The sequence below is a fragment of the Eurytemora carolleeae genome, unplaced genomic scaffold (genome assembly GCF_000591075.1).
Source record: "Eurytemora carolleeae unplaced genomic scaffold, Eaff_2.0 scaffold68, whole genome shotgun sequence".
Lineage (NCBI taxonomy): Eukaryota > Metazoa > Arthropoda > Copepoda > Calanoida > Temoridae > Eurytemora > Eurytemora carolleeae.
Window position 1 is genome coordinate 156,612 of NW_019396093.1, and position 15,209 is coordinate 171,820.

Sequence of the window (15,209 nt, forward strand, 5' to 3'; positions counted from 1 at the left end):
TCAAGGCATCAAACAAAGACAATGTTAAAAGAAATGTATATTATTTTATAAGTAATTAAAGCTATAAATTTAATCTAGAATTTAAAAATGACCCAATATGTTTTCCATTAACAACAACAACAACAATACCCTCCTGAACAACAACAACAATACCCTCCTGAACAACAACAACAATACCCTCCTGGACAACAACAACAATACCCTCCTGAACAACAACAACAATACCCTCCTGAACAACAACAACAATACCTTCCTGGACAACATCAACAATACTCTCCTGAACAACAACAACAATTCATCCATAACAACTCCCTATACAGGTAAACATTAGACATCCTCATTTTTCTGGTTGAAAAATAGCGTTTTCAGCACTAAAATCGTGCTTTACTTTGTGAGGAATTCTGTATTTTTGCGCGAAAATGAATTTTTTGGAAGCAAACGCAAATGATGCGTAATTCAGCGCAAAAAAGTGCACGCAAAAAATTCCGGATTGGGTTAGAGGATTGGGAAAACAAGATTTTTTGATAAGATAAAATATAAAAAAATAGGAAATAAAAAAAACTGCTCTTTTATAATTTAAAAATCATTACAGCATTGAGAAATCAAAATAATAATATCATTTGTTTTTACAATTTAGATTTAACTAGAAATGCGGGAAACTGTTGGTTAAAAATGCTTGAAAAAAAATTATCAATTTTCTCTAATTTAACAGATAAAATGTGAAAAATTAGATTTAAAATTAATTCAGAAGTTAATTTAGTCTTCATAAGAAAATTTTTGTGATTTACTGTGTAAGTTATGAAAATGAGTTAATTGTTTTGAAATGCGGATTATACTCATAAACGGGAAAGTGTGTTTTGTCTCGAAAACGCGACAATGTTTAACATTCAGGATATGTTCGAAAATGGAAAACCTGACATTGTCTTAAAAATGGTCAAGAGATTTAAAATAAAAAGAACTCCTATTGTAATTTTGAGTTTAAAAAATGTTTTAAAAGGGTGAACTATTGTCCTCGTCATGTTAAATAAAATGTTAGTTGAAGTTTTTATTATTGACTTTTACTCTGGATATGGGCCGAGATCCAAAAAACCCAGCCTTTCAATTTGTGCCCATTTCTAACACTCAGTGTTAGAAATGGGCCAAGTTTTAGTTTTGGAACTAATTTCCCCTGTATTTAATGATGTTATACATATAATACATAAATCAATTTATATATTTCTGTAAGGGTTCAAGTCCTAACTCTACCGAGCCTGTAGGCGTAGCTGTACATGAAAATATAGTCGGGCCTCTTGTACATGAACAGGACATTCAACATCTAGATATTGTTTCTCCAGACTTTGCTGAAAATGAAAGATTGGTAAAATTATTTTAGTTTAGTTTAGTTTAGTTTAGTTTAGTTTAATTTAGTTTAGTNGATCTCGGACTAAAAGACCTTCTTAAGATATTTATAATTTAAAGGTTGAATTTGCCACTCCAGACGTAAACAATTCTTGAAATTTCCAACCTTTAATATTTACGAATTATATGCATTCACAATCAAATGTTTAAAAGTTATTTTTAGACTATAACTTTGATTTCGTTTTTAAAATAAGCGGTAAGATATCCGTCTTCGCGCCATGTTTTGATTAAACTGGAAAATCCAAACTGCCACTGGGAATTTTACGCACGCGCTTTGTTGATATCAATCAGAATTCTGTTTGAATTAACAAATCGTCTTTATTGATGCAAGTAGAATTCTGCTTAATCTATTTTCGGGGGAAAAAAATTTGATGTGATTCTAATTTTACTTATATCAATTAGTATACAGACGAATTCAAGTGAAATCATTCTGACCAGAAAACATCAAATTTTAAACGATATATCAATGAATGTCTTCTATATACTGGTTATATTGGCCTGAAATATAATCATATTGAAAATTTGCAAAATGGCATTTCTAACAGTGTGATAAAGAGATATATCCATATTTTTTCTTTGATTTTTAGCCAAGGTCTCTCTGTAATTAATCTTTAAAATCAACAGAGGAAAGCAATTGATAACACGTTACATTACATTACATCCTATGATAAAAACATATATATATATCTACTTACGAGAAAAAGGTTTAAAAGGTTATGTTGTGAATCGGGTAACCAACTTTTAATAGAGATCATCTGGAATTTTAAGAAATTGGGTTCAAACGTTTCACAATATATATTCGTTTACCAGTTATTACGTTGCTGATGTCGATTTTGATGTCATAGTTGCTTGTTGAAAAATGTACATATTTAATAACTGAATTATCGATCTTTATTTAAGGATTTCCGTTTATTTTTTTAATTCTATCAGAATTAAGATGGAAGGAAACCCTCGGCCTAGAAGCAACACAAGCTCTGCTTGGAACTATTTTATTACCAGGGACTGAGCGTAAATTTCGCAAGCTTTTTTTCGTATTTTCATCATATTTTACATTCTAATATTGTGTTTTTTTTTATTTAAAATTACACAAATTAAAAGTATAATCGATTGTTTTATTTTTCGAATTTTCGAAATTTACGGTATCGGAGCCGGGTGGTTGGTTGCAGAACAACGGAATGGAAATCAATAATTCGATAATTCGAGACCCGGGCAGCTAGATATATATCCCCCACCCTACCCCCTCGATATACAGCAGCCAGTGTGTTTACATCAGTGCAACATCCCACACCTTGTGTCTATCGATATGATAGAAATCGATATTATCGATTGTGAAAAATTTTAGATAAAGTTAAAGCTGTAACGATTATTAAAGCACTCGACTTTCAAGACTTTCAAACTAAATTTAAATTGTAATTCAATTAGTGAAAACAATGAAATCGTTGAAGATTAACATTAAAGGGACCGTTCACTTATCTGGGTTATAAGGAATTGGAAGACTCTATAGGCATGGCCAATTCATAACAGTGCCCTTGCCTCTAATCCTTTGTCTGATAAAGAGATATATCCATATTTTTTCTTTGATTTTTAGCCAAGGTCTCTCTGTAATTAATCTTTAAAATCAACAGAGGAAAGCAATTGATAACACGTTACATTACATTACATCCTATGATAAAAACATATATATATATCTACTTACGAGAAAAAGGTTTAAAAGGTTATGTTGTGAATCGGGTAACCAACTTTTAATAGAGATCATCTGGAATTTTAAGAAATTGGGTTCAAACGTTTCACAATATNATTTGAAGTGCCAGCCCCTCCCCCTTTTAAAAATAGCTATGAAATGTCAAGCCCTGTGAGCCTAAAAAACGATGACTACAAAAAGGGGAACTATGCGCTACCGAAAATTGTGTTTAAATTTTTAGTTCTGAACAAATCTATAGAGCACTTTGATTCTTGACTCTTGGACACTTTTAAATTCCTAGCTTATAGTTTTGGAGTAAATAAAAGAAAGTTGAAATTTTATCTTTACTATTAGACAAAACTTTCAAAAATGTAAAATTTGTAACTGATAACTTTTAAATAGACGGAACTGAAATCAATGAGACAGATATATCGGTTAAACCTTTTCAAATTGGCCTTAATCTGTAAAAAAAAATTATTCTTTATTTCAGATACGGTCAGGGGTCTGCCCGCTGTTCACATTGTGGTGTAGGTTGGTTTAAATACATTTTATTTTATTAATAAAAAGGATATATAAATACATTGGGTGGCGGAACATTTCAGAAATGGACATTTAAAGATAGCCATTTCATAGATCGGACATTGAAAATATTAAATATTTTAAGGCGGGAAATTTCAATGATGACCTAAATGTAGTCTTAAATTGTCTTAACAATTCCATTGATCAGTTGCTTTGGCTGGAAACTCAATTTAACCTGTAAAATCAACCTGATAAACTTTTACTCCAAACCAAAGCAATTCCGTACCGAATTCCTTAATACAAAATTTGAGGTAGATTTAAAATTCGGGTTGAGGTTTATGAGTTCTGGTCGAACATACACACAAATAGGCAAACTATAATATACATGGTGACTATACAATGTTAACTCTAACAAAGCAGTTTTTGCTTTTGGCATTACGTTTTATGATATTTTTTCTTGAATATATATATAAATTCAGAGGTAGCTGTACCCAGTGGATCCACTACTGGCATGTTTTCTCATCTTCAGGTTTATTTTTTTTTTGTATGTAATTTGGTTTATTTGTAAATTTAAAGATAAAACTTTTGACTGTTAGCGTTTTTTTTAAGGCTTATATACAGGATACCCATGATAAATCAAAGATACTGGTAAAGACGTATTAGTCTGGAGTTTTTTCAAATATTGGACTTTTCTTATTTTCTAAAAATAATTTGTAAAATTTCAGAAACACCATCCAACTTTGTACAAGGAGTCAAAACTTCGACAGATGGATAAAATGGAATTAGGATCAAGGTACACTGTACACATTATTATTTCACCCTTTCACGCATTTAAGGGACTCAGGGTGTAATTTTGATTGACACCAATTAGAATACCATCAAAATTCATCGATAAGCTTTCATCATTTGAATTTAATTCATCAAATGTCGGTACAAAAAAAAGCAGTTTAACACCATCTTTTCTCAGAAACGGGGTTGAGCTGCCGCGCTCATAGCAATATTGAAACTTCTTTTAAAATAACAATGACAATTTTGATAACAATAGTTTACAAAGAGATAGGTACATAAGATTTGTTCTAATTAAATTTTTTTTCAGATATTTTTCTCCGCCCTTTTCCCAGAAACCTGGCCCTCTGAGCACACCTGAAAGGTACTGTTGGGCCCCTGAGCTCCCTGAGTTCCCTGGCCCCCTGGAAGAGCCTGAGTTAGGTCTTGAAACTGATCTTGTTCTCATCAAAGCTACAGATGCATTTCACCTTTCGAAGGTGATAATTGACCTAAGGGTAGAGAGGGCTTTACACGAAGTTGAAATCATGTTTTAAAATTGCATTCTTTATTGCTTTTATTAAATACATTGTGTCTTATAATTTTATTCTGACCAACAAATGTTCCCAAACAAATCATCAAAAGTAACGATTTAACAAATTGTTTTTTGTACCTTAAATTTTCACATATATTGTACTATTCTTGATAAATTGATATTGTTTATTGTAGACTATTTACCCTGGGCTAGTTGAGAGGTTCGGACGATTCCCGAATTACAAGATACAACCTGAAATCGTCCCGGACTATGATTTAATCATACATTGCTCAGATGGACGAGTTCCAGCAAATAAGGTTTTATTTTTGGTTCTGAAAATTGAAACTATTAATCTTTATTTATTTATTTATTTATGTATATATATGTATATTACAGGTATATGTATACAGGTATATGTATACAGGTATATGTATACAGGTATATGTATACAGGTATATGTATATTATAGGTATATGTTTACAAACTGAACCTATCAAAGCTTGGAACGTTTGTGTTGAAAACCCTTTTCCCTGATCGTCTTATCTCGATATCCGCTTTGAAAACTTTTGATTTCTGCTTAATCCTCTTTTTTTGGATATCCGTGCGTGAAAGTTAGTAAAAAAATTTCTCAGCTTCTGATTTGCTTTATTGTTTCTGCTAACGGTACTCTGGTTGAAACTTAGACTATTCCTGGATTACTAATAAGAATATAATTATTCTGCAGATTAACAAAAGAGAGAAGAAATTCACCCATGGTATAATTAGTACCCGGTCAGGGGTTGCATGGAGCTTTGATCAGGGTAGGAACAACTGATATGAAGAGATCAAGCACTGATCCTCAAATTAAAAGTGCCTACCGTGGATATCGAGATCAAGCGATTGGGATTATTAGTATCCAAAACAAGTTTCCAGCTTAGCTCAAACTTTAAAAAACTATATTTTTATTGACAAAAATCTAATATCCAGCTTTTACTATTTTCTACTTTTTTCTTCGTATCTTTTATCTATTCTCATATTTCTAAATTTCTTTCTTTATTTTTTTTAATTACATTTATATTTTTAGTTACTTCTGGGAGGAGCAAGTCTGTTTGTTAGATCTTTGTTAACTTGGAGAGATCTGGATCATATTTACTTTCCAGATTTCAAGGTACAATACCAGTACAACACAGTTTAACATAGTACCATACAGTAAAATACAACAGTATAATACAGTACAATACAGTACATAAAGTACAATACAGTACAATAAAGTACAATACAATACAAGAGTAGAACAAAACAGTAACAGAGTAAAGAGTGCAATCAATTATAGTAGTACAAAGTACAGTACAATAACAAGGGTTCGAAGTTCAAAGCAATGATAAACAAGTATACAAAGAACAGTAAATAACAGAAAGTACAGCCGGTATATGTACTGTAATAAATAATATAAATATAATCTTAGTCATAATTGATCATTTATTGAAGAAGAGTCTATATAAAAAGATAAAAATGCATTTTACACACGTTAAATACATTTCGTTTATTAGGTTGCAGTTGTACATAGCTTGTTGGAGTATTTGTACACTGGTACAACAAAATTAACCCAAGATGCAGTTCAGATGGCGGAGTTATTAGGTAGGGTATAGTAAAAATAATATGTAAATCTGAGTCATTGGACAAGACAGGCGTAAAGAGCGAAAAATAAATGTTGTACTTTTAATGAAATATTGCAAACGGTATGAATAAAAATATAACATACAAGAAATATTTCAGACAAAACCGCAAAAAAACACTTCACATGTTTATTATTTTATGTGTTTTTTTTCTGTTTTTTTTTTAACAATAAATGTTTATTGTATATTCACTTTAAAAAATCATATTTGACCGTCTTAAAATTTAGGACAATATCATTATTTTTTCTAACTACTAATTTTGTATAATACAGTGAGAACCAGAAAACTGTGGAATAGGAACACGACGTAAAATTGGTCTAAGCATGAAATAGGTGTATGTGTTGATCATGTTTATTGAACTATTTAAAATTATAACTCGAGTTTAAAAGTCATCTTTCTATTCCACAGTTGTCTGGTTCTTACTGTACACAGATCAACATCATAATTATTTGTAGATTTACATTTCCTGAAATACAAAGGTCTCACACGGTGTTCTCTATTGGAATTAATTCTCTTTTATTTAGGCATAAAATTGGAAACTGTAAATGAAACTGCAGAAAAGGAAGAGGATTTTATAGAACCATACGAGCTTCAAATAAAAACAGAATGCGAGGGAAAATAACTCAATGAACAATTTAACAAAAATACCTAAAGTCTACTATATAGTTTATGGCTAAGTTAATATTTTCAAAAACTTTAAATTTTTGTCAATTTTAAACATTAAATGCATAAATCATCAGCTCAAAAAAAATACTAAGATCTTTTATGAAGTCTCAAGTTAGCCCATTTTTTTTCTAACGAGTTCAATGTTGTTTTAAATCCGAAGGATGATGATGATGATGAGGATGATAATGTGGAGGAGGAGGAGGATTCTCTGGAGCTGGTTGGTCTCCCTGAAATAGAAGAACCTACTCAAACCCAGGAACAGAATAGTGAACAATTAAATTCATTTAAAGGGACCAGAGACGAAATTTCAAGGGATATTCCAGTTGTAGAATAGCATGTCCGATTAACAACTGTATCCCTTGAAACCTTTCTCGGGTGGAGGATAAATGAGATTTCCATATTTTTCTAGATAAAAAATTGATTTTTTTCATTCATTCTTTTCAGATTAATGTTGCTGAAAAAATGAAAATTAATAGAATTCAAACCTTTTTAGACATACAAGCGGCGATATCTTCCTCATTGTTACTACTTACAGTGGTCGGCGATTGTGTCAATACAATGAAGACGACTTTCGATTTCCATTTTGATTTTGTTTACTTGTAAACTTGTAATTCGAAAAAAGCTTGTTAACAATCAAAACTTAAACATAAAAGTCGTCTTCATTGTATTGATATAATTGCCTACCGTAGCGCTGTGAATCGGACACTTCACTCTACAAATGGAATTTATACGTCTTCATTTCCTTCAGGACATTTATTGTCTTGTAACACACTTTAGGATAACTAGCTGCGTGCAGTTAACAGGTCTCTGGACGAAACACTTTAAAATGTCGTCTTTGTATTCAAAGTTTTGTGTTTGTTTAACTCTGTGTGTTCTGAGGGTGCCGAGCGATACTTTGACGTTAACTCTCTTCTTAAAAAACGGAAATACGACGAGAAAGAAAAAGAATTAGGTTGGTTTATTTTGCTTATTATTTTTAACAATTTTAGATAATTTTTACAATCAAGGTTCCTTATAGATATTTTATTTTTTTTATTACAACCAATTCTTCGAGCGTAAATCAAAAATCGATTTCCCGGATTTTTCAAATCCGATTGATCACTTCTCGATTTTCGATCTCGACAAGATTCACAAAAATATTGTATTTTCGTGCCCAGGTGGGTTTGATAAAAAAAATTAGTTGAAAAAGTGAGCTGTGGCCTGTGAATTGTATACCAACTGATTTAAAAAAGAGAATTTTAAAAAGATTGTAGTCTGGGCAAGGTTCGTAGGTTTATTTTCTTCTCTTTTTAATGCTTATTTTATTTTCAGATTTTTCTAGCTCCAAAAGTAATGATCACTGATCCAAAAATGAAATCTTAGACTAAATCTTATGATTTGAATCAGAAAACTTTGAATTAGGAAGACGACTTTTGAAATCAATTTGTAACTTCAATAAGCATGAGACCCAGTAATTGTGCAAAAATAGGGATTTTATACGTGTGTAGGAAAACTAATTGCTATTATGTCGTCTTCCTATTCCGTTTTTCCGGTATCACCGTACTTACGTTGTTCATAAAAAAATCGTTCAGAGAGAAAGGCCCTGGAACTAAAAGAGAAGATATTTGCCGAGTGTTCTCGTCTGAGTGCGGTTAGAACAGGTCGCAAACCTTCCAGGTAAAGAGTTTACAATTTACAGTTTACTGTTTAACATACAGTTTACAAATTACCATACAGTTTACAGTTTACCATACAGTTTACAGTTTACCATACAGTTTACAGTTTAACAAACAATTTACAGTTTAACAAACAAATTGCAGTTTAACAAACAGTTTACGGTTTACCGTACAGTTTACAGTTTAACATACAGTTTACAGTTTAACAAACAGTTTACAGTTTAACAAACAGTTTACAGTTTACCGTACAGTTTACAGTTTACCATACAGTTTACAGTTTACCATACAGTTTACAGTTTAATAAACAGTTTACAGTTTACAGTTTACCATACATTTTACAGCCTACATGTTACCGTACAGTTCACAATTTATCATACATTTTACAGTTTTGCGTGCAATTTATAAAGGCAACTTTGATGTTTTAGATTACCGTCAAAAATCTGGAATTGGTTTATCAAAACACCGACTACGTTAACATGTAGGGTAAGAAAGCTTATCAAAATGCATCCTTTTTTTGAAGCATTACATGTTACGTACAGTTGGACACCAATTTATGATTTCTTCAACGAATAGTACATTAATTTTCAAAAATAATTGGATAATTAAAGAAGATTTTTCCATTTTCATCAGCTCAATCATGATCATTTATAGCATATTTATATGGATAAAAACGCAAAACTGCCAGAAACTGAACACAGCGACCTAATCAGGGATTTTTTCAGTAAAATATTTTGGGAAAGAAAAGAGTGAATCAATAATAGATAAAAGATAAATTATTATAAATACTGCCCTCTAACCAGCCCCCACTCACTGTTCACTTCACTTATTGTTAATAAGTCAGAGGTTAAATAAACTTTGTAACTAGCTCTAAATAGTTCATCTACGTTCCAATCTGTATTATAAATAAAAGTTTAAACATAGATTAAAAATATCTAGGTATGTGGAGGAGAGCTGAGAAACTGTGGTAATACAACAAATGCTGCGTGTCATCTTAGGTCAGTAACTCTTTAAATTCAGCATTTATTCATTATTTTTTAAGCAATAATTACTTTAATCACATCAATTACCAATTAATTGAGTAATACTTCATTAATTACATCCATAATTCTTTTAATTACTGCAACTATCTATTCATTTTAGCAATAATCCATTAATTGCAGCTATAATCCATCAAACCCAAACTAATTGAAATAAATTATTCATTATAGCCATTAATCATTAATTGCAGCAATGATCTTATTATTTACATCAATAACCTTATTAATTACAGCAATTATCCATTTATTAAAGCAATATCATTATAACAATAATTAATTAATTACAGCAAAACCAAACGAATTTGAATTATTTATCAATTATAGCCATTATGTATTAGTTGTAGCAATAAATCTTTAAATTACATCAATCATCCATTAATTATATCTTAATTACAGCAAACCCATACTAATTTGCAACCATAAACTTGTTAATTACAGCAATCATATTATTAATTTCATCAATGATTTTTTTAATTTCAGCAATTATCTTATTAATTACAGCAATAATCTTACTAAATACAGCAATAATCTTATTAATTACAGCAATAATCTTATTAATTACAACAATAATCTTATTAATTACAGCAATAATCTTATTAATTACAACAATAATCTTATTAATTGCAGCAATTATCTTATTAATTACAGCAGTAATTTTATTAATTACAATAATCTTATTAATTACAACAATAATCTTATTAATTACAGCAATAATCTTATTATTTACAACAGGATAATCTCTTCTTTTAGGAAACATCCGAAAGAATTTCAAGAGTTCCGACGAGAATGCGAAACGGCTGAAATGGAACGATTTATTCCGCTGCAGGTGGGCCAAGGGAAATTGTAAACATAGCCAAAATCTGAATTATTTGGATTTTTAAATTTAATAAACCAGTTTTTTATACATTATCAGACATTAAAACATTGAATTTCATGTATTTATCTTTGCAAAATTGTATATATCGTTCTTCTGATATTTTGCAATGTTTGCCAAACCCAAGAAAATTATTTTAATTATATGCAATTTATTAGAAAATTTAAATTTAACGAAAAAAATATGTTCAGAGTGCGATGGAGAAAGAGCGATTTAACTGTTTAGTTTCTGGATCTAGCACAAGTCCTCGGAAATCCTCGAATAGTCCATCAAAAACCTACAATAGTCCTCCAACTTCCCTTAATACTAGTCCCCCAAACCAACTATTAAACGAAAGATCGAGTAAAAAAGTGAAATTGGAACCTCTGATAAATGTTCAAATAAAGGTTGAAGCATCACCTTAATTCTTAAAACATATGTGCTGTTACAATATTTAATTTAAAATTAAATCTTATTAAGTGATAAATATACATAGATTGAAATTATCATTATGATTTTTATAGAACAACAAACTAAAAACAAAAGTAATCAAAATGTCAATTGATCTAGTTTGATTAATAGTAATCTGTATTTTTTTTGTCCTGCACTCTAAGATTCCAATCATAAAAAATAGCTTGTTTGGTAGCAATCCATTGTTTTGCTGCTAAATAAGCAATTTTTATAAATATAAGTGATTTTGTATTTCTTATTTGGCAGCTATACAAATTTTTTGATATCGTTATTTAGAATTTAGTCTTTGTTAAGGAGGTAAAAGTTATTATGCAAACAAACATTATANGATGTATCATTTGTCATATTTTGACATAAAACATGGGATTTAGAGGGGGGGGGGTCAAATTGACCCCCCCCCAGCATATCCTGGTTTTCAAGTACCCCAGCAGTGATAGGGTTAAAGAGAAAGTATTGAATTATTTTAATACAGACAAAATGCCCAATTCACAACTAAGACTATTTTACAACTCAAATGTGTTCCGATCAGCCAAAAACCTCCCTACATTTAATAAAAAATGAAACTTTTCAATTTTGAGCTTGTTTCTTCTCGAGTGTCCGCGAAAAAATGAAAGGGGATTTGGAATTGACTCGATTGATCACTACTAATTTTGCTTTTCACTGTTTCCTATATATTAAATATTTATTAGAAATATTATGAAATTTCAATTTTATACGGGTGCATTCAATTGCTTTCAACACTTGTTAGGCTGTACTGTCTGAACTTAATTAAATTATTTAAGGTGTGAGTTGAATAATACAAATCCGTAGATTTGTATGGGTCCTAAGCTCTTGGGTATTAAACGTTTTAACGATTTTATCTATAAATAGGTAATCAATATCGATATCAGCCTAAACCCCTTTTCATTTTTCACGAACGCTCCTTTCAAGAAACGCGTTTCTGATCCAAAATTGGGAGTATTTATTATTTTAAAATATACAAACATTCCTTTTAAATATGTCATTTAATCAAGAGCAATCTTCAAAACAAGAACTATTAGGGGTCAACTGCCTGAGGGCAAATTTCAAGTTTTACCAATGTTAGAGCAGGGGAGTTCCAGAATTACGAAAACTTTGAAAAAAAGTCAGAAATTAAAACAATAAATTAATCAATTATAGTACAGGGTGTCCCAATAAACATGGGAATTCAGTGACGAATTCGATATCGTCTTTTTAAATAATTCTTTGATTTAGTATAGTGATACCTACTGAGAAAGCTGTGATCTGTAAGAGTTTCGTCTGCTATGTTCACATTTTGTTTGTTTATGTTTTGACTGCATAAGGGTGTACTTAGTAAAACAATAAAAATTGCAGTATACAAACAGAGTAAACTTGTCCGTCTTCACTGTTCATGTTGCGGAGACATTATAGACACATCTTTACAGTCTTTTACCCTTTTCATAAAATAAACTCTAGCAGACATAATACTATTATGGCTTTTGAAATTAGGTATTACAATGCTAATTCATAACAACGACGATATCCAATTCGTCACTGAATTCCCATGTTTTTTGGGACACCCTGTAGAACTAGTAAGTGTACAAAAATGGAAATAAAGAGGAATAAAACTTAAAGGAGTAGAACTAAGGAGAGTAGAAATAAGGTGAGTAGAAATAAAGGGAGTAGTACTAAGGGTAGTAGAACTCAGAAGAGTAGAACCAAGGAGAGTAGAATTAAGGGGAGTAGAACTGAGGAGAGTAGCACTAAGGAGAGTAGAATTAGGGAGAGTAGAGCTGAGGAGAGTAGAACTAAGGGGAGTAGAACCAAAGGGTGTAGAACTGAGGAGAGTAAAACTAAGGGGAGTAGAACTAAGGGTAATACAACTAAGGAGAATATAACTAAGGGGAGTAGAACTAAGGAGAGTAGAACTAAGGAGAGTAGAACTAAGGAGAGTAAAACTAAGGGGAGTAGAACTAAGGAGAGTAGAACTAAAGAGGGTAAAACTAAGGGGAGTAGAACTAAGGAGAGTAGAACTAAAGAGGGTAAAACTAAGGGGAGTAGAACTAAGGTGTGTAGATCTAAGGATATTAGAACTTAGGGGAGTAGAAGTAAAGGAAGTGAAATACCTTTTTACTTTATACAGCATTTAATCAGCTATCAGGACATTTTTCAGTAATCTCTCAACAAATTAATTCGTAAATTGTCTTTCAGATATGTAAACACTCCCTTTAAATTAATTCGTAAATTGTCTTTCAGATATGTAAACACTCCCTTTAAAAAATATCGCTTGTTCTAATTTTTTGTTAAGAATTATTGTTATTTAATCCCAAAAAGCTTTGCCTTCTGAAAACAAACCGGAAATATTTCTGATTGAATTTAATGGTCAATGAGACTGGTTTATCGTATAATCAAGATTCCAGATATAGGCAGTTTTAGCGGGAGCTGTGTTAACTCAAACTTGACATAATAGCATGGAAATTACATGGTTACAAGAAATGAGACATCAAAGACGCATTTACGGAATTTTTTACTGCACTGTTTTCTTATATTCATGATTCCCTGCAAGGCAACATTAAACTTCTTTCTTTGTTTGCTAAATTATTATATAAGCCATTTGAAGACAGAAGGCAGAAGACTCAATTTAAACTTTGGACTGTTATATTTGAAAAGGTTCAAGTCGTTTTTACAGAGTCATCCTCAACAACATCAACATTTTTACAGAGTCATCCTCAACAACATCAACATTTTTACAGAGTCATCCTCAACAAAATCAACATTTTTACAGAGTCATCCTCAACAAAATCAACATTTTTCAATCACAATTTTATCTTTTATTCAAAATCCGTCGTAAATTGATTTTGTATAAGCTTAATCCAGAACTTAGGAGTCTTTGAAAGAATTTATAAAATGTCGTCTTGACAATTGTTCAATGGGTTTTATGGTGTTGTACCCAAATCTCTGTAATTGTTAAACATTTGAATAGCCATAGAATAAGCATGAACAGTTTTTAAGAGCTCCATATAATTATTCAATTCCATTTCCATTAGCACTCCATTATCAGCAGGTTTAGAAAACGACATTTTATAATTTCTTTCGTTGTGTCCAAAGTTCTGGATACACGTAATATTTGGAACATATGGTCCAATAAAAATGTATAAAATAGCAAATAGATTATATATCACCGAGCTTTATAGTACATGTACAACGAAACACGACAGTTGGTGAATAGTATGACAGTTGGTGAACAGTTTTGAATGTCTTCTTCCAAATTCTGCATATACCATAAAATGACTACCATATAATATTTTTTGTTATTCTCTTTGGTATCTAACCACTTAACAAAATATTGAAGAAGACATTTTAAACTATTCACCAACTTTCATGTTCCATCGGACAGTATATAGAGTGAGGATTTATGCTAATCATTTACTAATTGTACAGGCCGTGCACTCAAATTTCAAAGGTCAAAGGTCAGTTCAAAGTGCTTGGTAATATAAAGACTAAAAATTAGGCATTGAGATTTGTACACAAAACCAGACGCCTCAATTGGTTAAATTAAGACTTAAATTTAAAAGACTTTTAAGGACTATTTAAGCATATCTCTCACCTTTAAGGACTGAATTTAAATCCAATACTGCAGCAAATGATGACATCATCTACGGAGTGTAAACACTAATCGGATAAATTCCTAATTCAATATCTTCAGAGGCGTATTCAGGGGGGGGCTATTGGGGATAAGCCCCCCCCCCCTGGACCAGTGAAATCTATTGATTTCAGGGGGTTTTAAGGCCCCAACGAGTGCTGAATTCCTGAATACGCCCCTGATTATCTTTTACTATTAGGACTATCTTTGGGTCAATCTGTATTTTACAGTACTTAGAGGAATTTCTGAAAATTTCTTCATAAACAGAAATGGGTGTTTACAAAAAAAATCAACCTAAAGGGAGTACAGATGTAATTTCAAGTTTCTTTCATAAAGATGATTTTGTCCAAAA

General features: G+C 31.1%; 1 protein-coding gene across 1 annotated transcript; it reads left to right on the forward strand.

Moving 5' to 3' along the window:
• The first annotated feature begins 218 nt into the window (after nucleotides 1–218).
• On the forward strand, nucleotides 219–11,268 carry LOC111694714 (uncharacterized). The gene is made up of 17 exons (XM_023463700.1): nucleotides 219–320; nucleotides 2,329–2,390; nucleotides 3,566–3,610; nucleotides 4,078–4,127; nucleotides 4,324–4,391; nucleotides 4,695–4,863; nucleotides 5,093–5,215; nucleotides 5,962–6,045; nucleotides 6,428–6,515; nucleotides 7,078–7,166; nucleotides 7,380–7,475; nucleotides 8,099–8,171; nucleotides 8,791–8,875; nucleotides 9,300–9,357; nucleotides 9,811–9,869; nucleotides 10,662–10,737; nucleotides 10,977–11,268. Exons 2-17 carry the CDS (start codon nucleotides 2,336–2,338, stop codon nucleotides 11,187–11,189), a joined length of 1,431 nt encoding a protein of 476 aa, XP_023319468.1. The 5' UTR covers nucleotides 219–320; nucleotides 2,329–2,335; the 3' UTR covers nucleotides 11,190–11,268.
• Nucleotides 11,269–15,209: the final 3,941 nt, after the last annotated feature.